The following is a 23,850-nucleotide window of genomic DNA, read 5'->3' as shown; positions in this document are numbered from 1 at the left end:
CGGGTATTTGAGGAAATGAAATCACTTTACTTTTCTCATTCATGGTTAGGGAGTAATAGCTGACCAAAGTTACGCACCCACCGCATACTTATAAAGCATTATAGACCAATTCAGTGCTCCGGTCTAAAATTCAATCTCTTTATCAGAATGTTCAAACTTTACATTCAAACGATAGGGCACTTGGCGGGTATTTGAGGAAATGAAATCATTTTACTTTCTCATTCATGGTTAGGGAGTAATAGCTGACCAAAGTTACGCCCCCCACCCCATACTTATATAGCATTATAGACCAATTCAGTGCTACGGTCTAAAATTCAATCTCTTTATCAGAATGTTCAAACTTTACATTCAAACGATAGGGCACTTGGCGGGTATTTGAGGAAATGAAATCATTTTACTTTCTCATTCATGGTTAGAGAGTAATAGCTGACCAAAGTTACGCCCCCCACCCCATACTTATAAAGCATTATAGACCAATTCAGTGCTCCGGTCTAAAATTCAATCTCTTTATCAGAATGTTCAAACTTTGCATTCAAACGATAGGGCACTTGGCGGGTATTTGAGGAAATGAAATCATTTTACTTTCTCATTCATGGTTAGGGAGTAATAGCTGACCAAAGTTACGCCCCCCACCCCATACTTATAAAGCATTATAGACCAATTCAGTGCTCCGGTCTAAAATTCAATCTCTTTATCAGAATGTTCAACTTTACATTCAAACGATAGGGCACTTGGCGGGTATTTGAGGAAATGAAATCATTTTACTTTCTCATTCATGGTTAGGGAGTAATAGCTGACCAAAGTTACGCCCCCCACCCCATACTTATAAAGCATTATAGACCAATTCAGTGCTCCGGTCTAAAATTCAATCTCTTTATCAAAATGTTCAAACTTTACATTCAAACGATAGGGCACTTGGCGGGTATTTGAGGAAATGAAATCATTTTACTTTCTCATTCATGGTTAGGGAGTAATAGCTGACCAAAGTTACGCCCCCCCACCCCATACTTATAAAGCATTATAGACCAATTCAGTGCTCCGGTCTAAAATTCAATCTCTTTATCAGAATGTTCAAACTTTACATTCAAACGATAGGGCACTTGGCGGGTATTTGAGGAAATGAAATCATTTTACTTTCTCATTCATGGTTAGGGAGTAATAGCTGACCAAAGTTACGCCCCCCACCCCATACTTATAAAGCATTATAGACCAATTCAGTGCTCCGGTCTAAAATTCAATCTCTTTATCAGAATGTTCAAACTTTACATTCAAACGATAGGGCACTTGGCGGTATTTGAGGAAATGAAATCATTTTACTTTCTCATTCATGGTTAGGGAGTAATAGCTGACCAAAGTTACGCCCCCCACCCCATACTTATAAAGCATTATAGACCAATTCAGTGCTCCGGTCTAAAATTCAATCTCTTTATCAGAATGTTCAAACTTTACATTCAAACGATAGGGCACTTGGCGGGTATTTGAGGAAATGAAATCATTTTACTTTCTCATTCATGGTTAGGGAGTAATAGCTGACCAAAGTTACGCCTCCCCCCCCCCCCCATACTTATAAAGCATTATAGACCAATTCAGTGCTCCGGTCTAAAATTCAATCTCTTTATCAGAATGTTCAAACTTTACATTCAAACGATAGGGCACTTGGCGGGTATTTGAGGAAATGAAATCATTTTACTTTCTCATTCATGGTTAGGGAGTAATAGCTGACCAAAGTTACACCCCCACCCCATACTTATAAAGCATTATAGACCAATTCAGTGCTCCGGTCTAAAATTCAATCTCTTTATCAGAATGTTCAAACTTTACATTCAAACGATAGGGCACTTGGCGGGTATTTGAGGAAATGAAATCACTTTACTTTCTCATTCATGGTTAGGGAGTAATAGCTGACCAAAGTTACGCACCCACCGCATACTTATAAAGCATTATAGACCAATTCAGTGCTCCGGTCTAAAATTCAATCTCTTTATCAGAATGTTCAAACTTTACATTCAAACGATAGGGCACTTGGCGGGTATTTGAGGAAATGAAATCATTTTACTTTCTCATTCATGGTTAGGGAGTAATAGCTGACCAAAGTTACGCCCCCCACCCCATACTTATATAGCATTATAGACCAATTCAGTGCTACGGTCTAAAATTCAATCTCTTTATCAGAATGTTCAAACTTTACATTCAAACGATAGGGCACTTGGCGGGTATTTGAGGAAATGAAATCATTTTACTTTCTCATTCATGGTTAGGGAGTAATAGCTGACCAAAGTTACGCCCCCACCCCATACTTATAAAGCATTATAGACCAATTCAGTGCTCCGGTCTAAAATTCAATCTCTTAATCAGAATGTTCAAACTTTACATTCAAACGATAGGGCACTTGGCGGGTATTTGAGGAAATGAAATCACTTTACTTTCTCATTCATGGTTAGGAAGTAATAGCTGACCAAAGTTACGCCCCCACCCCATACTTATAAAGCATTATAGACCAATTCAGTGCTCCGGTCTAAAATTCAATCTCTTTATCAGAATGTTCAAACTTTACATTCAAACGATAGGGCACTTGGCGGATATTTGATGAAGTGAAATCATTTTACTTTCTCATTCATGGTTAGGGAGTAATAGCTGACCAAAGTTACGCCCCCAACCCCATACTTATAAAGCATTATAGACCAATTCAGTGCTCCGGTCTAAAATTCAATCTCTTTATCAGAATGTTCAAACTTTACATTCAAACGATAGGGCACTTGGCGGGTATTTGAGGAAATGAAATCATTTTACTTTCTCATTCATGGTTAGGGAGTAATAGCTGACCAAAGTTACGCCCCCCACCCCATACTTATAAAGCATTATAGACCAATTCAGTGCTCCGGTCTAAAATTCAATCTCTTTATCAGAATGTTCAAACTTTACATTCAAACGATAGGGCACTTGGCGGGTATTTGAGGAAGTGAAATTATTTTACTTTCTCATTCATGGTTAGGGAGTAATAGCTGACCAAAGTTACGCCTCCCCCGCCCATACTTATAAAGCATTATAGACCAATTCAGTGCTCCGGTCTAAAATTCAATCTCTTTATCAGAATGTTCAAACTTTACATTCAAACGATAGGGCACTTGGCGGGTATTTGAGGAAATGAAATCATTTTACTTTCTCATTCATGGTTAGGGAGTAATAGCTGACCAAAGTTACGCCCCCCACCCCATACTTATAAAGCATTATAGACCAATTCAGTGCTCCGGTCTAAAATTCAATCTCTTTATCAGAATGTTCAAACTTTACATTCAAACGATAGGGCACTTGGCGGGTATTTGAGGAAATGAAATCATTTTACTTTCTCATTCATGGTTAGGGAGTAATAGCTGACCAAAGTTACGCCCCCCACCCCATACTTATATAGCATTATAGACCAATTCAGTGCTACGGTCTAAAATTCAATCTCTTTATCAGAATGTTCAAACTTTACATTCAAACGATAGGGCACTTGGCGGGTATTTGAGGAAATGAAATCATTTTACTTTCTCATTCATGGTTAGGGAGTAATAGCTGACCAAAGTTACGCCCCCACCCCATACTTATAAAGCATTATAGACCAATTCAGTGCTCCGGTCTAAAATTCAATCTCTTTATCAGAATGTTCAAACTTTACATTCAAACGATAGGGCACTTGGCGGGTATTTGAGGAAATGAAATCACTTTACTTTCTCATTCATGGTTAGGAAGTAATAGCTGACCAAAGTTACGCCCCCACCCCATACTTATAAAGCATTATAGACCAATTCAGTGCTCCGGTCTAAAATTCAATCTCTTTATCAGAATGTTCAAACTTTACATTCAAACGATAGGGCACTTGGTGGATATTTGATGAAGTGAAATCATTTTACTTTCTCATTCATGGTTAGGGAGTAATAGCTGACCAAAGTTACGCCCCCCACCCCATACTTATAAAGCATTATAGACCAATTCAGTGCTCCGGTCTAAAATTCAATCTCTTTATCAGAATGTTCAAACTTTACATTCAAACGATAGGGCACTTGGCGGGTATTTGAGGAAATGAAATCATTTTACTTTCTCATTCATGGTTAGGGAGTAATAGCTGACCAAAGTTACGCCCCCCACCCCATACTTATAAAGCATTATAGACCAATTCAGTGCTCCGGTCTAAAATTCAATCTCTTTATCAGAATGTTCAAACTTTACATTCAAACGATAGGGCACTTGGCGGGTATTTGAGGAAGTGAAATCATTTTACTTTCTCATTCATGGTTAGGGAGTAATAGCTGACCAAAGTTACGCCTCCCCCGCCCATACTTATAAAGCATTATAGACCAATTCAGTGCTCCGGTCTAAAATTCAATCTCTTTATCAGAATGTTCAAACTTTACATTTAAACGATAGGGCACTTGGCGGGTATTTGAGGAAATGAAATCATTTTACTTTCTCATTCATGGTTAGGGAGTAATAGCTGACCAAAGTTACGCCCCCCACCCCATACTTATAAAGCATTATAGACCAATTCAGTGCTCCGGTCTAAAATTCAATCTCTTTATCAGAATGTTCAAACTTTACATTCAAACGATAGGGCACTTGGCGGGTATTTGAGGAAATGAAATCATTTTACTTTCTCATTCATGGTTAGGGAGTAATAGCTGACCAAAGTTACGCCCCCACCCCATACTTATAAGGCATTATAGACCAATTCAGTGCTCCGGTCTAAAATTCAATCTCTTTATCAGAATGTTCAAACTTTACATTCAAACGATAGGGCACTTGGCGGGTATTTGAGGAAATGAAATCACTTTACTTTCTCATTCATGGTTAGGGAGTAATAGCTGACCAAAGTTACGCCCCCACCCCATACTTATAAAGCATTATAGACCAATTCAGTGCTCCGGTCTAAAATTCAATCTCTTTATCAGAATGTTCAAACCTTACATTCAAACGATAGGGCACTTGGCGGGTATTTGAGGAAATGAAATCATTTTACTTTCTCATTCATGGTTAGGGAGTAATAGCTGACCAAAGTTACGCCCCCCACCCCATACTTATATAGCATTATAGACCAATTCAGTGCTCCGGTCTAAAATTCAATCTCTTTATCAGAATGTTCAAACTTTACATTCAAACGATAGGGCACTTGGCGGGTATTTGAGGAAATGAAATCATTTTACTTTCTCATTCATGGTTAGGGAGTAATAGCTGACCAAAGTTACGCCCCCCACCCCATACTTATAAAGCATTATAGACCAATTCAGTGCTCCGGTCTAAAATTCAATCTCTTTATCAGAATGTTCAAACTTTACATTCAAACGATAGGGCACTTGGCGGGTATTTGAGGAAATGAAATCACTTTACTTTCTCATTCATGGTTAGGGAGTAATAGCTGACCAAAGTTACGCCCCCCACCCCATACTTATAAAGCATTATAGACCAATTCAGTGCTCCGGTCTAAAATTCAATCTCTTTATCAGAATGTTCAAACTTTACATTCAAACGATAGGGCACTTGGCGGGTATTTGAGGAAATGAAATCATTTTACTTTCTCATTCATGGTTAGGGAGTAATAGCTGACCAAAGTTACGCCTCCCCCGCCCATACTTATAAAGCATTATAGACCAATTCAGTGCTCCGGTCTTAAATTCAATCTCTTTATCAGAATGTTCAAACTTTACATTCAAACGATAGGGCACTTGGCGGGTATTTGAGGAAATGAAATCATTTTACTTTCTCATTCATGGTTAGGGAGTAATAGCTGACCAAAGTTACGCCCCCCACCCCATACTTATAAAGCATTATAAACCGATTCAGTGCTCCGGTCTAAAATTCAATCTCTTTATCAGAATGTTCAAACTTTACATTCAAACGATAGGGCACTTGGCGGGTATTTGAGGAAATGAAATCATTTTACTTTCTCATTCATGGTTAGGGAGTAATAGCTGACCAAAGTTACGCCCCCCACCCCATACTTATAAAGCATTATAGACCAATTCAGTGCTCCGGTCTAAAATTCAATCTCTTTATCAGAATGTTCAAACTTTACATTCAAACGATAGGGCACTTGGCGGGTATTTGAGGAAATGAAATCATTTTACTTTCTCATTCATGGTTAGGGAGTAATAGCTGACCAAAGTTACGCCTCCCCCGCCCATACTTATAAAGCATTATAGACCAATTCAGTGCTCCGGTCTAAAATTCAATCTCTTTATCAGAATGTTCAAACTTTACATTCAAACGATAGGGCACTTGGCGGGTATTTGAGGAAATGAAATCATTTTACTTTCTCATTCATGGTTAGGGAGTACTAGCTGACCAAAGTTACGCTCCCCACCCCATACTTATAAAGCATTATAGACCAATTCAGTGCTCCGGTCTAAAATTCAATCTCTTTATCAGAATGTTCAAACTTTACATTCAAACGATAGGGCACTTGGCGGGTATTTGAGGAAGTGAAATCATTTTACTTTCTCATTCATGGTTAGGGAGTAATAGCTGACCAAAGTTACGCCCCCCACCCCATACTTATAAAGCATTATAGACCAATTCAGTGCTCCGGTCTAAAATTCAATCTCTTTATCAGAATGTTCAAACTTTACATTCAAACGATAGGGCACTTGGCGGGTATTTGAGGAAATGAAATCATTTTACTTTCTCATTCATGGTTAGGGAGTAATAGCTGACCAAAGTTACGCCTCCCCCGCCCATACTTATAAAGCATTATAGACCAATTCAGTGCTCCGGTCTTAAATTCAATCTCTTTATCAGAATGTTCAAACTTTACATTCAAACGATAGGGCACTTGGCGGGTATTTGAGGAAATGAAATCATTTTACTTTCTCATTCATGGTTAGGGAGTAATAGCTGACCAAAGTTACGCCCCCCACCCCATACTTATAAAGCATTATAAACCGATTCAGTGCTCCGGTCTAAAATTCAATCTCTTTATCAGAATGTTCAAACTTTACATTCAAACGATAGGGCACTTGGCGGGTATTTGAGGAAATGAAATCATCTTACTTTCTCATTCATGGTTAGGGAGTAATAGCTGACCAAAGTTACGCCCCCCACCCCATACTTATAAAGCATTATAGACCAATTCAGTGCTCCGGTCTAAAATTCAATCTCTTTATCAGAATGTTCAAACTTTACATTCAAACGATAGGGCACTTGGCGGGTATTTGAGGAAATGAAATCATTTTACTTTCTCATTCATTAGTGATGTATTAGCTGAACCAAAGTTACGCCCCCCCACCCCATACTTATAAAGCATTATAGACCAATTCAGTGCTCCGGTCTAAAATTCAATCTCTTTATCAGAATGTTCAAACTTTACATTCAAACGATAGGGCACTTGGCGGATATTTGATGAAGTGAAATCATTTTACTTTCTCATTCATGGTTAGGGAGTAATAGCTGACCAAAGTTACGCCCCCACCCCATACTTATAAAGCATTATAGACCAATTCAGTGCTCCGGTCTAAAATTCAATCTCTTTATCAGAATGTTCAAACTTTACATTCAAACGATAGGGCACTTGGCGGGTATTTGAGGAAATGAAATCATTTTACTTTCTCATTCATGGTTAGGGAGTAATAGCTGACCAAAGTTACGCCCCCCACCCCATACTTATAAAGCATTATAGACCAATTCAGTGCTCCGGTCTAAAATTCAATCTCTTTATCAGAATGTTCAAACTTTACATTCAAACGATAGGGCACTTGGCGGGTATTTGAGGAAATGAAATCATTTTACTTTCTCATTCATGGTTAGGGAGTAATAGCTGACCAAAGTTACGCCTCCCCCCCCCATACTTATAAAGCATTATAGACCAATTCAGTGCTCCGGTCTAAAATTCAATCTCTTTATCAGAATGTTCAAACTTTACATTCAAACGATAGGGCACTTGGCGGGTATTTGAGGAAATGAAATCATTTTACTTTCTCATTCATGGTTAGGGAGTAATAGCTGACCAAAGTTACGCCCCCCACCCCATACTTATAAAGCATTGTAGACCAATTCAGTGCTCCGGTCTAAAATTCAATCTCTTTATCAGAATGTTCAAACTTTACATTCAAACGATAGGGCACTTGGCGGGTATTTGAGGAAATGAAATCATTTTACTTTCTCATTCACGGTTAGGGAGTAATAGCTGACCAAAGTTACGCCCCCCACCCCATACTTATAAAGCATTATAGACCAATTCAGTGCTCCGGTCTAAAATTCAATCTCTTTATCAGAATGTTCAAACTTTACATTCAAACGATAGGGCACTTGGCGGGTATTTGAGGAAATGAAATCATTTTACTTTCTCATTCATGGTTAGGGAGTAATAGCTGACCAAAGTTACGCCCCCACCCCATACTTATAAAGCATTATAGACCAATTCAGTGCTCCGGTCTAAAATTCAATCTCTTTATCAGAATGTTCAAACTTTACATTCAAACGATAGGGCACTTGGCGGGTATTTGAGGAAATGAAATCATTTTACTTTCTCATTCATGGTTAAGGAGTAATAGCTGACCAAAGTTACGCCCCCACCCCATACTTATAAAGCATTATAGACCAATTCAGTGCTCCGGTCTAAAAATCAATCTCTTTATCAGAATGTTCAAACTTTACATTCAAACGATAGGGCACTTGGCGGGTATTTGAGGAAATGAAATCACTTTACTTTCTCATTCATGGTTAGGGAGTAATAGCTGACCAAAGTTACCCCCCCACCCCATACTTATAAAGCATTATAGACCAATTCAGTGCTACGGTCTAAAATTCAATCTCTTTATCAGAATGTTCAAACTTTACATTCAAACGATAGGGCACTTGGCGGGTATTTGAGGAAATGAAATCATTTTACTTTCTCATTCATGGTTAGGGAGTAATAGCTGACCAAAGTTACGCCCCCCACCCCATACTTATATAGCATTATAGACCAATTCAGTGCTACGGTCTAAAATTCAATCTCTTTATCAGAATGTTCAAACTTTACATTCAAACGATAGGGCACTTGGCGGGTATTTGAGGAAATGAAATCATTTTACTTTCTCATTCATGGTTAGGGAGTAATAGCTGACCAAAGTTACGCCCCCCACCCAATACTTATAAAGCATTATAGACCAATTCAGTGCTCCGGTCTAAAATTCAATCTCTTTATCAGAATGTTCAAACTTTACATTCAAACGATAGGGCACTTGGCGGGCATTTGAGGAAATGAAATCATTTTACTTTCTCATTCATGGTTAGGAAGTAATAGCTGACCAAAGTTACGCCCCCCACCCCATACTTATAAAGCATTATAGACCAATTCAGTGCTCCGGTCTAAAATTCAATCTCTTTATCAGAATGTTCAAACTTTACATTCAAACGATAGGGCACTTGGCGGGCATTTGAGGAAATGAAATCATGTTACTTTCTCATTCATGGTTAGGGAGTAATAGCTGACCAAAGTTACGCCTCCCCCGCCCATACTTATAAAGCATTATAGACCAATTCAGTGCTCCGGTCTAAAATTCAATCTCTTTATCAGAATGTTCAAACTTTACATTCAAACGATAGGGCACTTGGCGGGTATTTGAGGAAATGAAATCATTTTACTTTCTCATTCATGGTTAGGAAGTAATAGCTGACCAAAGTTACGCCCCCACCCCATACTTATAAAGCAGTATAGACCAATTCAGTGCTCCGGTCTAAAATTCAATCTCTTTATCAGAATGTTCAAACTTTACATTCAAACGATAGGGCACTTGGCGGGTGTTTGAGGAAATGAAATCATTTTACTTTCTCATTCATGGTTAGGGAGTAATAGCTGACCAAAGTTATGCCCCCCACTCCATACTTATAAAGCATTATAGACCAATTCAGTGCTCCGGTCTAAAATTCAATCTCTTTATCAGAATGTTCAAACTTTACATTCAAACGATAGGGCACTTGGCGGGTATTTGAGGAAATGAAATCATTTTACTTTCTCATTCATGGTTAGGGAGTAATAGCTGACCAAAGTTACGCCCCCAACCCCATACTTATAAAGCATTATAGACCAATTCAGTGCTCCGGTCTAAAATTCAATCTCTTTATCAGAATGTTCAAACTTTACATTCAAACGATAGGGCACTTGGCGGGTATTTGAGGAAATGAAATCATTTTACTTTCTCATTCATGGTTAGGGAGTAATAGCTGACCAAAGTTACGCCCCCCACCCCATACTTATAAAGCATTATAGACCAATTCAGTGCTACGGTCTAAAATTCAATCTCTTTATCAGAATGTTCAAACTTTACATTCAAACGATAGGGCACTTGGCGGATATTTGATGAAGTGAAATCATTTTACTTTCTCATTCATGGTTAGGGAGTAATAGCTGACCAAAGTTACGCCCCCACCCCATACTTATAAAGCATTATAGACCAATTCAGTGCTCCGGTCTAAAATTCAATCTCTTTATCAGAATGTTCAAACTTTACATTCAAACGATAGGGCACTTGGCGGGTATTTGAGGAAATGAAATCATTTTACTTTCTCATTCATGGTTAGGGAGTAATAGCTGACCAAAGTTACGCCCCCCACCCCATACTTATAAAGCATTATAGACCAATTCAGTGCTCCGGTCTAAAATTCAATCTCTTTATCAGAATGTTCAAACTTTACATTCAAACGATAGGGCACTTGGCGGGTATTTGAGGAAATGAAATCATTTTACTTTCTCATTCATGGTTAGGGAGTAATAGCTGACCAAAGTTACGCCTCCCCCCCCCATACTTATAAAGCATTATAGACCAATTCAGTGCTCCGGTCTAAAATTCAATCTCTTTATCAGAATGTTCAAACTTTACATTCAAACGATAGGGCACTTGGCGGGTATTTGAGGAAATGAAATCATTTTACTTTCTCATTCATGGTTAGGGAGTACTAGCTGACCAAAGTTACGCCCCCCACCCCATACTTATAAAGCATTGTAGACCAATTCAGTGCTCCGGTCTAAAATTCAATCTCTTTATCAGAATGTTCAAACTTTACATTCAAACGATAGGGCACTTGGCGGGTATTTGAGGAAATGAAATCATTTTACTTTCTCATTCACGGTTAGGGAGTAATAGCTGACCAAAGTTACGCCCCCCACCCCATACTTATAAAGCATTATAGACCAATTCAGTGCTCCGGTCTAAAATTCAATCTCTTTATCAGAATGTTCAAACTTTACATTCAAACGATAGGGCACTTGGCGGGTATTTGAGGAAATGAAATCATTTTACTTTCTCATTCATGGTTAGGGAGTAATAGCTGACCAAAGTTACGCCCCCACCCCATACTTATAAAGCATTATAGACCAATTCAGTGCTCCGGTCTAAAATTCAATCTCTTTATCAGAATGTTCAAACTTTACATTCAAACGATAGGGCACTTGGCGGGTATTTGAGGAAATGAAATCATTTTACTTTCTCATTCATGGTTAAGGAGTAATAGCTGACCAAAGTTACGCCCCCACCCCATACTTATAAAGCATTATAGACCAATTCAGTGCTCCGGTCTAAAAATCAATCTCTTTATCAGAATGTTCAAACTTTACATTCAAACGATAGGGCACTTGGCGGGTATTTGAGGAAATGAAATCACTTTACTTTCTCATTCATGGTTAGGGAGTAATAGCTGACCAAAGTTACCCCCCCACCCCATACTTATAAAGCATTATAGACCAATTCAGTGCTACGGTCTAAAATTCAATCTCTTTATCAGAATGTTCAAACTTTACATTCAAACGATAGGGCACTTGGCGGGTATTTGAGGAAATGAAATCATTTTACTTTCTCATTCATGGTTAGGGAGTAATAGCTGACCAAAGTTACGCCCCCCACCCCATACTTATATAGCATTATAGACCAATTCAGTGCTACGGTCTAAAATTCAATCTCTTTATCAGAATGTTCAAACTTTACATTCAAACGATAGGGCACTTGGCGGGTATTTGAGGAAATGAAATCATTTTACTTTCTCATTCATGGTTAGGGAGTAATAGCTGACCAAAGTTACGCCCCCCACCCAATACTTATAAAGCATTATAGACCAATTCAGTGCTCCGGTCTAAAATTCAATCTCTTTATCAGAATGTTCAAACTTTACATTCAAACGATAGGGCACTTGGCGGGCATTTGAGGAAATGAAATCATTTTACTTTCTCATTCATGGTTAGGAAGTAATAGCTGACCAAAGTTACGCCCCCCACCCCATACTTATAAAGCATTATAGACCAATTCAGTGCTCCGGTCTAAAATTCAATCTCTTTATCAGAATGTTCAAACTTTACATTCAAACGATAGGGCACTTGGCGGGCATTTGAGGAAATGAAATCATGTTACTTTCTCATTCATGGTTAGGGAGTAATAGCTGACCAAAGTTACGCCTCCCCCGCCCATACTTATAAAGCATTATAGACCAATTCAGTGCTCCGGTCTAAAATTCAATCTCTTTATCAGAATGTTCAAACTTTACATTCAAACGATAGGGCACTTGGCGGGTATTTGAGGAAATGAAATCATTTTACTTTCTCATTCATGGTTAGGAAGTAATAGCTGACCAAAGTTACGCCCCCACCCCATACTTATAAAGCAGTATAGACCAATTCAGTGCTCCGGTCTAAAATTCAATCTCTTTATCAGAATGTTCAAACTTTACATTCAAACGATAGGGCACTTGGCGGGTGTTTGAGGAAATGAAATCATTTTACTTTCTCATTCATGGTTAGGGAGTAATAGCTGACCAAAGTTATGCCCCCCACTCCATACTTATAAAGCATTATAGACCAATTCAGTGCTCCGGTCTAAAATTCAATCTCTTTATCAGAATGTTCAAACTTTACATTCAAACGATAGGGCACTTGGCGGGTATTTGAGGAAATGAAATCATTTTACTTTCTCATTCATGGTTAGGGAGTAATAGCTGACCAAAGTTACGCCCCCAACCCCATACTTATAAAGCATTATAGACCAATTCAGTGCTCCGGTCTAAAATTCAATCTCTTTTTCAGAATGTTCAAACTTTACATTCAAACGATAGGGCACTTGGCGGGTATTTGAGGAAATGAAATCACTTTACTTTCTCATTCATGGTTAGGAAGTAATAGCTGACCAAAGTTACGCCCCCACCCCATACTTATAAAGCATTATAGACCAATTCAGTGCTCCGGTCTCAAATTCAATCTCTTTATCAGAATGTTCAAACTTTACATTCAAACGATAGGGCACTTGGCGGGTATTTGAGGAAATGAAATCATTTTACTTTCTCATTCATGGTTAGGGAGTAATAGCTGACCAAAGTTACGCCCCCACCCCATACTTATAAAGCATTATAGACCAATTCAGTGCTCCGGTCTAAAATTCAATCTCTTTATCAGAATGTTCAAACTTTACATTCAAACGATAGGGCACTTGGCGGGTATTTGAGGAAATGAAATCACTTTACTTTCTCATTCATGGTTAGGAAGTAATAGCTGACCAAAGTTACGCCCCCACCCCATACTTATAAAGCATTATAGACCAATTCAGTGCTCCGGTCTAAAATTCAATCTCTTTATCAGAATGTTCAAACTTTACATTCAAACGATAGGGCACTTGGCGGGTATTTGAGGAAATGAAATCATTTTACTTTCTCATTCATGGTTAGGGAGTAATAGCTGACCAAAGTTACGCCCCCCACCCCATACTTATAAAGCATTATAGACCAATTCAGTGCTCCGGTCTAAAATTCAATCTCTTTATCAGAATGTTCAAACTTTACATTCAAACGATAGGGCACTTGGCGGGTATTTGAGGAAATGAAATCACTTTACTTTCTCATTCATGGTTAGAAAGTAATAGCTGACCAAAGTTACGCCCCCACCCCATACTTATAAAGCATTATAGACCAATTCAGTGCTCCGGTCTAAAATTCAATCTCTTTATCAGAATGATCAAACTTTACATTCAAACGATAGGGCACTTAAGATCTAAGCTGCATAAATGATGAGAAGAAAAATTATAATTTCTAGTGGTAAATGACGGGAATTTTATACTTTCGGCATTTGGAAGTTAAGTCAAGGTGACCAGCATTAGACATAAATCATGTGAATTAGGGCCTAATTTACATGATTTATGAGGACATGCTGAAATAGCATTCTTTTCTAAGATAAGAGCCATATTTTTAACAACTTATTACAAGTTATTTGGGTAGAGATGATGATCGATATCAACTGGTATAATTCATATGATGATCAAACTAACATGATTATTATCTTTAGATCTAAATCTCTGATACTGTCAAGTAGGTAGTAATACGTAAATGATCATACACAAAAACTCTTCCTGATGAGGGGCTTCAGGAAATATGTCTTCTTTTTGCGCAAATATTGAAAAGGCAATTATAAAAAAAAGTCGACTACCTGCAGAAGTGTACGCTGTGTGACCTTCGTACGTGTGTGAAGACGTATCTTGCTCTTCTTGCAACTTGTCAGAAGTGCCGTTGCCATGGCGGACACGCCCTGGTGAGCCACTCTGATGGACAGGAGGTGGTTGGGGCGGCGAACCGCTGGTTTCAACCTCCGCCTGAGGTGACCCCTGCTGTCGCCCCTCCCGACGTAAAGACGGCGGTAGATCTTGATCCTTGATTGTATAGTACACTCTCTCGGCCTCTTCGTACGTGTCTGAGGACGTTTCTTGCCCCTCCTGCTGCTGGTCAGCAGCGCCGCTGTACTGATGGACAGTAGGTATGTGTGGCAACGGCCTGCTAGTTTGGCCGCTGCCAGGACCCGAGAAAGGGAGCCGGACCGACTCTGTTTGCTCCGACGACATTTGGACTGTACTGTGCAGATAAACGTTGCGCAGTGCATAAATGTTGAAAGCAAAATTCATGAATATAGCAAATAATATCTTTATTAGTCTGACGAAGTTAGCCCGCATTTGCCCATATTTGGAGGAATGACGTGGCATTAGGTGTAGCGAATGGCATTTTGTTTTTCTCCAAGTAGCAGACTAATTTTCTGGGAAAAGAGGTAAATCTCGTCAGGGAGGTAGAAATATCAAACAAATGCACTCACACATACGTGAGAACTCGTAATTATGTAATCGTCTAATTCTAGTGCTTTTTAAAACCCTGTGCGCATGCTCCGACGTGGCCATAGCAGACACGCCCAAGTCTCCCGGACACTTTTTGATTGCTGACAAGGTTGAATGGCGGATATCTATAATGCCATTGTTTTCCATGACCGGATTCTTTTACACATATCGTACGCGTATACAATTTATGGCTGGGGGTGCACTTACAGATACCAATTATGGCAATATATTAAGGTCCTAATATTAAATTCGTATTCAAAATATAGCTAGCTCATGGGTTCCAAATCACAGCCGGACTCCGATGAGTTTTATGCCCTAAAGCCCTTGCCACAAATCAAGAATATAGCTCGGCAGACGTTTCGAACAGGATAACATCGCGTACCGGCTATATAACAGATACAAATACAGTTGATGATCACCGCTATGACTGGCTGTAACACCTGTTAATCATACATCACACTGCAGCTCCCTTTGTCAGTGCCCTGAGTAACCTGACCAGTTGCCGTGCTGTCATCATCGCCGGTAGCGTCATTTCCGCCGTAGGACTGATCGTCAGCTTCTTCGCGCAGAGGATGGTACACTTGTTCTTGAGCGTGGGCATCGTGACAGGTATGTTGTTTTCAATAATATTTTTCATCACATACCTGGTTAGGGAAAAACTTTTTTTTTCACCACATACCTCTTTTTCTTTAATCACATACCTGGTTAGGGAAAAACATCTCTGTATTTCAAATCAAAATTTTAATGTAATTAAGATTAATTCAAAACGAATTCAAGATTACAAAAATTTTAGAAATAAAAAAAGATGAAATTGAAAAATATTAAAAGAATTTGAAGAATATTTTGAAAATTAATAAAAAATTGATTAGAATAGTTGAAATGTAAATAAAATTCGCTAATGTCTTTTCTTTTCTCCTTTTTCCATTATACATCTGGTTGTGAAAACACCAGTTTTGCATCGAGTGTGAATTGTAATTTAGGAAGGAACAAATTAGTAGAATATCAATGCCTACTTCGGGATTTGTGGTCAATTACTATGCACCGGGATAGTTCACATGCACAATACACGTGGGGCTACAAGTAATGTTTTGTTGCTTTTATGTTCCGCAGGGCTAGGTTTCTCTCTGATGTACTCCCCAAGCCTTGCCATGATTGGACGCTACTTTGACGAGCGGCACGCCACAGCCAATGGAATAGCGATCTGTGGAACCGGAGTTGGCCAGTTTGCTCTTCCACCACTCTTCCAGTTCCTCATCGATGAGTTCGGGTGGAGGGGGGCTCTTTTGATTGTTGCCGGTATTCTACTGAATGGCTGCGTATTCGGTGCTCTGTTCAGACCTATACATCTCAAGGAAGACAGTAGAGAAGAACACGTTGAGAGAGAAAAACAGAACAGCTGCAGTGATCCGAAGCAATCGAAAGGCGTCGCTTCTCTCCGTCAGATCATGGAAACGTTCGATGTGACTTTACTCAAACACCGTCCCTTTCTTCTTTACGGTACGTCCCTACTTGGGACTGTTCTAGGCATGTCTATCATATATGTACACCTTGTTGCCCACGCCCAAATTCTTGGGGTGGAAAAAACACAAGCCGCTTTCTTACTGTCTATCATGGGGGTCTCTGACGCTATCTCCCGACCAATAAACGGCTGGCTGTCGGACAGAGGAATGATCAGTAAAGTCTACTACTACACGATCGGTATTACTGGACTGGCCATATCTACCACGGCCATACCGTTTGGGACAACTTACGCTGGCCTTGTTGTCTGTATGGTGTTTTATGGATTTTTTTCGGGAGTTTTCCACCCGCTGATCGCTGTGTTGGTGCGGAAATACAGCGGCGTTTCGCGGATTTCCGGAGGGCTTGGATGGACCTTTGTCTTCCAGGGTGTCGCCTTCCTGCTTGGCCCGCCCGTGGCAGGTAAAGCAGTGTACATGTATGTGGCATTTGATAAGAGCTTCTCGGTAGATTACCTAGCGTAGATAGAGTACAAATGACCATATATCAGCAAGTTCATGTTTATAGCTCTTGTATAACTATAACTCTTGTTGTGACGACGATTATATTGTTAAGCTGTTACCAAGACAAAAACTTCGCCCACCGAAATATCGACCACACCTCCGGGCTCCGGGCTTCTTCAAGATCAAGGCCCGATTGCTCAGAACACGTTATGTGAGCAATCAGGTCAAAGGTTATTGGAAGTCGGAATCGACCCCCGACCTTCCGCACGAATGACCATTGATTACAAGCTTGGACCTTATACATTTTATAAGTAATGCCCAAACTTAAGAGTCATTGCACGAGAAAACCAGGCAAAACCAGGCAGAGGTGGGAAGATGGGGGTCGGCCAAATCGGCTGATACTTTCTACGTGTGATAGGTATGTGGAACTATGACCAGCCATATAATTAAAACCCTCCAGCTATTTTTCATTATGGAGTTCTGGGACCCCCCTCGGAGACCCTCAAAAATCGAACAATTTATGGTTAAAAATTACTGAATTTGCAATGGCTACCCTGATAATTCTAATGAAGATATGGACCTAAGTTTTCTATTTCCATATAGCTAGGGTTCCAGAGTTTGACAGACAAAAAGTTCAAGATCAAGCATTGAAATTAAGAGGGTATACTAGGGGGTTATCAGAACCAATAAAAGCAGACTTTTCATCTCGCTAAATTTTAGTCATTTTTAAGGGGCTATTTCTCCGACAATCGGCAATATTGGTGAATGGTTTTACCTTTGCTGGAGAGAGGAATATCTACTGATTCAAAAACAAGCGTCGTCTAATTGGGCCACGCATTACGGGAGCCATGACTGGGGGGTCTTTATGGGGATTTTTCGTGTTTTGGACTAATAATAAATCAGGTAATCACGTCTCACTATGGTGTAAGCTTTGGTCATTTTTGTGTAGCCGTGTGAAAACCATAGATAGTAGTAAAGAAATGCTGAAATTGATTAGCAATGTTGATTAGGGCTCTACATGGGGGTTATAAGGACACTTGAAAATTAATTAAACTGTTTTACACATCTAATTGTTGCTCTCTAAGACGTCAATCGCTACGTTCCTTTCTAAAATAATTCTGTGCCTTTAATATGTTGTACGTAATGTGAAAGGCTCTGCATGGGGGTTATCAGTACTCCGTATATGTAATGTTGTATTATACCGCATGGGTGAAAACATACATAAAGATGAAAGGAAAGGAATTAAGCTGTTTTACACATTTTGTTGCTCTCTAAGACGTCAATTACTAAACCATTGTTGACCATGTGACATGTCCAAGTTGATATCTTACGACCTAGGACAGAACTGAAATGAACACCGGCTGCTTATAATGTTTAAAGGCACCCCGATCATTTTATGAGGCTTGGAAACTAGAAATATTCTACACATTTTCGTGCGGACTTCTTATCAAAAGTGCTCAAAAGCGGCACAAAAATAAGCTACATGGTGATCTTTTAGTTTCACGTGCCTAGTGTAAATAGACCGATACCATAGCCCCGCCCACCTCCGTCAAAACGTAGAAGTGCAAGGTTAAAACATAGAAATGCAAATATTTGACGGACATGCAGTCACTCTCTCATTGGTCGAACCGCTAATTGTGATGGACAGTCAGGATCAGTCTATTAGAGCTTGGATTTTCTATCAGTTCTTGCCACACAACGACATTGTATCTTTGCTCCTTTAGTGTCGATATATAATGATATAGTGTTATTGAAACTTACTATGTGTAGGAATGACTAGAAATTGGATTTATTTCATTCAAGTTTCAAGCCTCATAAAATGCTCCGGATGCCTTTGAAAAAATTAAATCCGAGGACTAAATAAAGTGAAGTGAATCAAGCAATGGCACCGGGCTACAAATATACTTCTGATCACACAGTTGTCAAGTTGAATTGAAGAATCTAATAAACATTCCTAAAACAAAGATGCTAAAAAAATGGTAGTTGCTCTGTATGGGGGGTATCTGAGTATGACATTGAAATCTAATTAAAATAATTTGAGGAATAATTTGTATCTGTTATCCGATTCACCTATTGGCAACTTTACTGCAAAATTTCAATGAATGAAGAACAAAGTCTGCAATGATTGAAGGCTCTGTATGGTAGGGGGTGGTTGGTAGGACGCTAGCATACATCTAAAACATCCAGATGTTCATACAGTTGTTTAAAAAAAATGATTATATTCGACCATCATAAACGGTGTGGTAATTTTAACCAATAGAGCCCTCTCTCACTCAGCTGCAGACCGGACGATTCAGGATCGTTTCAAAAAATGATGTTAATGAAATGAGCATCGTAATGGGCTTGTATTTGTGTCATGGAATATCCTTGAACCTGGAACAAGGATATCAGCGATGTCATTTCGGGAGACAATGAGTTCTACCTTGATTTGATTGGAATATACCTTGATTTGGATACTTATTGTCAATCCTAATTAACATTTCTTTAACAGATTTATTCCTTTATTACTGTATACGTTTAGTAAGCATTCTATAGCAATGAAGCTGCCCAGTAATCTAGGAAATTAGCCTTGCGATACAAAAATTGTATATCCGAGTGCCTCAGCGTTGAGTGAATTTTTATGTGTATCATATAAACAACCTAGAAGCTAAAAGACTCTGACTGAGGAAAAGGATAACTCCCATGCACCTACAACAGCTACAGGTTTAGCTGCTGTAAAAGGCTGTTGGCAAAAATTAGTACAGATACAGAAAGTATTTCCTTTCTCACTTACCTCCTTGCTTACATAGAGGTTTATAAACTACACAATGATAAAACTAAAATGCGTCTATCTCAGTTCACGCATATATGTGTGCGTACAATGGTCTCCAGTGGATGTATGTAGGAGGTTAATCTTGATATAGGAATTACTATAGGCAAATAAATTAGTGTTTCGCAATGCACATGTGTCTTATTTCTTTTATCTTTATCTTTATCACATATATGGAGTACTTATAACCCCCATGCAGAGCCCTTGTCGTTTTGTACAACATATTAAAGGCACAGAATTATTTTAGTAAGGAACGTAGCGATTGACGTCTTAGAGAGCAACAATTAGATGTGTAAAACAGTTTAATTCATTCTAGTGTCCTTATAACCCCCATGTAGAGCCCTAATCAACATTGCTAATCAATTTCAGCATTTCTTTACTACTATCAATGGTTTTCACACGGCTACACAAAAATGAACGAAGCTTACACCATAGTGAGACGTGATTACCTGATTTATTATTAGTCCAAAACACGAAAAATCCCCACAAAGACCCCCCAGTCACGGCTCCCGTAATGCGTGGCCCAATTAGACGACGCTTGTTTTTGAATCAGTAGATATTCCTCTCTCCAGCAAAGGTAAAACCATTCACCAATATTGCCGATTGTCGGAGAAATAGCCCCTTAAAAATGACTAAAATTTAGCGAGATGAAAAGTCTGCTTTTATTGGTTCTGATAACCCCCTAGTATACCCTCTTAATTTCAATGCTTGATCTTGAACTTTTTGTCTGTCAAACTCTGGTACCCTAGCTATATGGAAATAGAAAACTTAGGTCCATATCTTTATTAGAATTATCAGGGTAGCCATTGCAAATTCAGTAATTTTTAACCATAAATTGTTCGATTTTTGAGGGTCTCCGAGGGGGGTCCCAGAACTCCATAATGAAAAATAGCTGGAGGGTTTTAATTATATGGCTGGTCATAGTTCCACATACCTATCACACGTAGAAAGTATCAGCCGATTTGGCCGACCCCCATCTTCCCACCTCTGCATGGTTTTCTCATGCAATGACTCTTAAGCACAGTCAAGGGCCGATACAAAATTTGTCTTTTTCTTGTAAGCAAGTACAGTAATAGTTAGCCTACTTAAAAGAATCATACGTTTAGTGCGCTAGGGCTTAATATTGGACTACTACACGTGTCGGTTATGTCGTCCACACAGGCTGGCTGTACGACGCAACTGGTAGCTACGACATGTCGTTCTACGTGGCCGGCATCTTCACCTTTCTCTCCGTGATCGTCCTTCTCGTCATCCCGTGTTCAACGACGTCGACAAGGAAGAAGCTCGGCTCTGACGGCAGTGAAATTCCTGACCAAACCGTAGACAAATCTGTTGTCCTAAAAGAAGTTAAACGGGTTGGCGATGTAAATTCCTCCGTTAGCTGATACAGTTTGCCCGAAATTATAAGGACTTAATTTGCATAACTAATGAGGAAAATCTATATTTGCAGTGTTTTCCATTAGAAGACTCAAATATATGTAACATATGTAGTTTATGGCAAGTGGAGCATCAACAGATACCAACCATGCAAATAATTTCCTTATTTGCATAATTACCCTTTGTCCCTGGACGAATCAAGCCAATATATGAGGATCTGCATGGGGACCCCGATAACGATTTACGCTAATTCAGTAGAATATCTACACATACAATGTAAATGAGACATCGTCGTTGACACATTGATGGATCCAACAAATGTAATGGATTAGAAAGTTTTATTACGCCATGCTAATTGAATATGCTTAACATATTTTAGTTTATTACGTGCTTGCTTACCATTTTCGGAATAGATACTTTGCTCATATTCGATTTGATACATTGATACGTAAATGAGCATGTATTTCATCAAGCACTCAGCTTTCCAAGTAAATTTCAACGATTTTCAGATCTTATGAGTATCATATGTTACAGAAAATTATTTCTGATATAAATAGTCAACCTTGTGCGAAGCAAATTTTAATGCATCCGCAATAGTACTACAGTATAAGACAAGATCGAGAGTAAAAGAAAGAAAGAAAAGGATCAGTGTTATCATATTTCATTAATCTGTAAAAACATCATCGTCTGTATACGTACGTTTTATTGTACTGTTCACATTTACAGCAACCTTTAGTTTATAATGTATAGTCTTGAAAAATCATTTTGCTTGAGAAAACTACAAGACTTATTTCCAAGTTGCCTGCGCATGCCCACATTTGAGTTAGGGAATAAATTCCAACGAATATAAATGTTCAGGATAAGGAGGGTTGGGATCGGATTTCGTATCCACTTTAGTGACGATAAAACCTCAAAAAATCGCAGACTCATCACATTGTTGTTTACGCCTTTTTGTCCAGACTAATCATAACAAGTGGGAAAAGTAATGTTTTTGGTTTGGTTTGGTGGTTGTTTTGGTGTCCATAAACAGGTTTATTCAGGAATGCCTTGATGAATTGTGTTGATATATGTGTGAATCTCTTGGTTGTGTAAAAATTGTCTTTTTATCCTGTGTTGAAATGTGGTATGTAATTAGTTTCTGAGGAGACCGGACTAGAAATGATTTGGTTTTGGGGCCCTAGTTGTTTTGTTATGGTATCATAGGGAAACTTTGAGAACTTCAGGGTTTGGTATCGTTTTGTCTGAAGATGGTACGGTCACCAAGTTTAAGTTTGTTAAAAATTGATCTTGGGCTGATAAAGTTACAGTAGGTTGGGCCGCCTATCAGTTTTCCTGGAAGTGCAGGGGCGTTTTCTCATAAAGTTGGAATCGGCATAACTGAATATGGTATACTGCATGACGGATTGGCATACGTTTTGGTTGTAGGTAGCTTAGGTGAAGGTGCACATAATTGGACAGTAATAATACTAATGTAGACATACTTTACATGATAATTAATGAGAGAAACGTGTGGAGGAACATCCCTTTTTCTATCTTTCGATCTGAAGATGAGTGGTGAATATATTCGAGGAGGTACCTTAAGTACGTTAAAGGGGAGGGGTAGTAACCCCAGTCTTCAAGAATATATCCAGCTACTGAAACAACAAGTGAAATTACTGACCTATGTGCCAATCATCAGAATGTGATATCAAGAGGCAAAAGTTTATTTGATTCCATTTTATGTTGGACTAAACGTAAAAAAATCATTACACATAATATTTTCGACTAATGTCCTGGTATATTAACATTTCAATACGTAATGATTTTTTTATTACAACGTGTTTAACAGTTTGACTTTGTTTACGTGCTTGCCAAAGATCTCTGAGATTATTCCACATTTATGTTATTCTTTTATATGTTTATAATTATTAGATTGTAGTACTTTTAATCGAACTTACTATGATATCTCTACATCGTATTGTATTGTACCTTCACTTGATGAATAAAATTGATCTAATGAAATGCACGACATAGAATAAAATGAATTAAAGGTACGATGTAGAATAACATGAATTAAAGATGTAAGATTGACTTAAATGAATTAAAGATGCATGTAGCAACAGACTAATCTCCAATCCAATCTTGAAAATCGTAACGTGTCTCAAGCTCCCTGATTGAAGGCTTGCTGCTCCGAGGAACTGGGATCTTTAAATATGACATTGTGCTCTAGCCATACGCTTAGGCAAATGGACAAATAAAAGCCATTAATTCTTAATCCCATGTAAATTTTCTGATTCAGTTTGTTACAAGACTGTAACAGCAGTTGCGTTGAATCAACAACATTGAACTGACAATGACAAAGCAATGGCCGCATAATCAATGTATAATGTAAAAGTACGTAAATACATGTAACCTTGGTACCATTCTCCACAATAACCACTGGCCCAATCTTTCCGCTTGCTAACACAGCGTGGTCACTGAGTTAGGAAGCGAACAGATTTAGCCAGCGGGTTATACTATTGAGGATAGCATCTGGCTAAAATACATGCAGGCCGTATATATGTATTTCCCTACTCCAACAAACACTTTCTTAGCTTGTGCATCATCACACTAAGCTTTTTTAAAAATCTTATTTATTTTC

At 38.8% G+C, this 23,850-nt stretch overlaps 1 protein-coding gene across 4 annotated transcripts in view; it reads left to right on the top strand.

Moving 5' to 3' along the window:
* The window catches only part of LOC136437918 (monocarboxylate transporter 12-like), a 127,596-nt gene extending 104,112 nt beyond the window's left edge, over positions 1 to 23,484 (top strand). For 3 of the 4 annotated variants that reach the window (XM_066432499.1, XM_066432498.1, XM_066432497.1), the window contains 3 exons: positions 15,549 to 15,692; positions 16,194 to 17,003; positions 21,015 to 23,484. In XM_066432499.1, the coding sequence (XP_066288596.1) occupies positions 15,549 to 15,692; positions 16,194 to 17,003; positions 21,015 to 21,238 (1,178 nt within the window). In that variant the 3' untranslated portion in view covers positions 21,239 to 23,484. Of the gene's footprint in view, positions 1 to 15,548; positions 15,693 to 16,193; positions 17,020 to 21,014 lie in introns of all 4 variants that reach the window. The other variant, XM_066432500.1, reaches the window with a different exon arrangement.
* The last annotated feature ends 366 nt before the right edge of the window (positions 23,485 to 23,850 follow it).

Source organism: Branchiostoma lanceolatum, chromosome 7 (genome assembly GCF_035083965.1).
Source record: "Branchiostoma lanceolatum isolate klBraLanc5 chromosome 7, klBraLanc5.hap2, whole genome shotgun sequence".
NCBI classification, from domain to species: Eukaryota; Metazoa; Chordata; class Leptocardii; order Amphioxiformes; family Branchiostomatidae; genus Branchiostoma; species Branchiostoma lanceolatum.
Note: the sequence above shows the minus strand (reverse complement) of the source record. Positions and strands in the feature narration are given on the sequence as shown.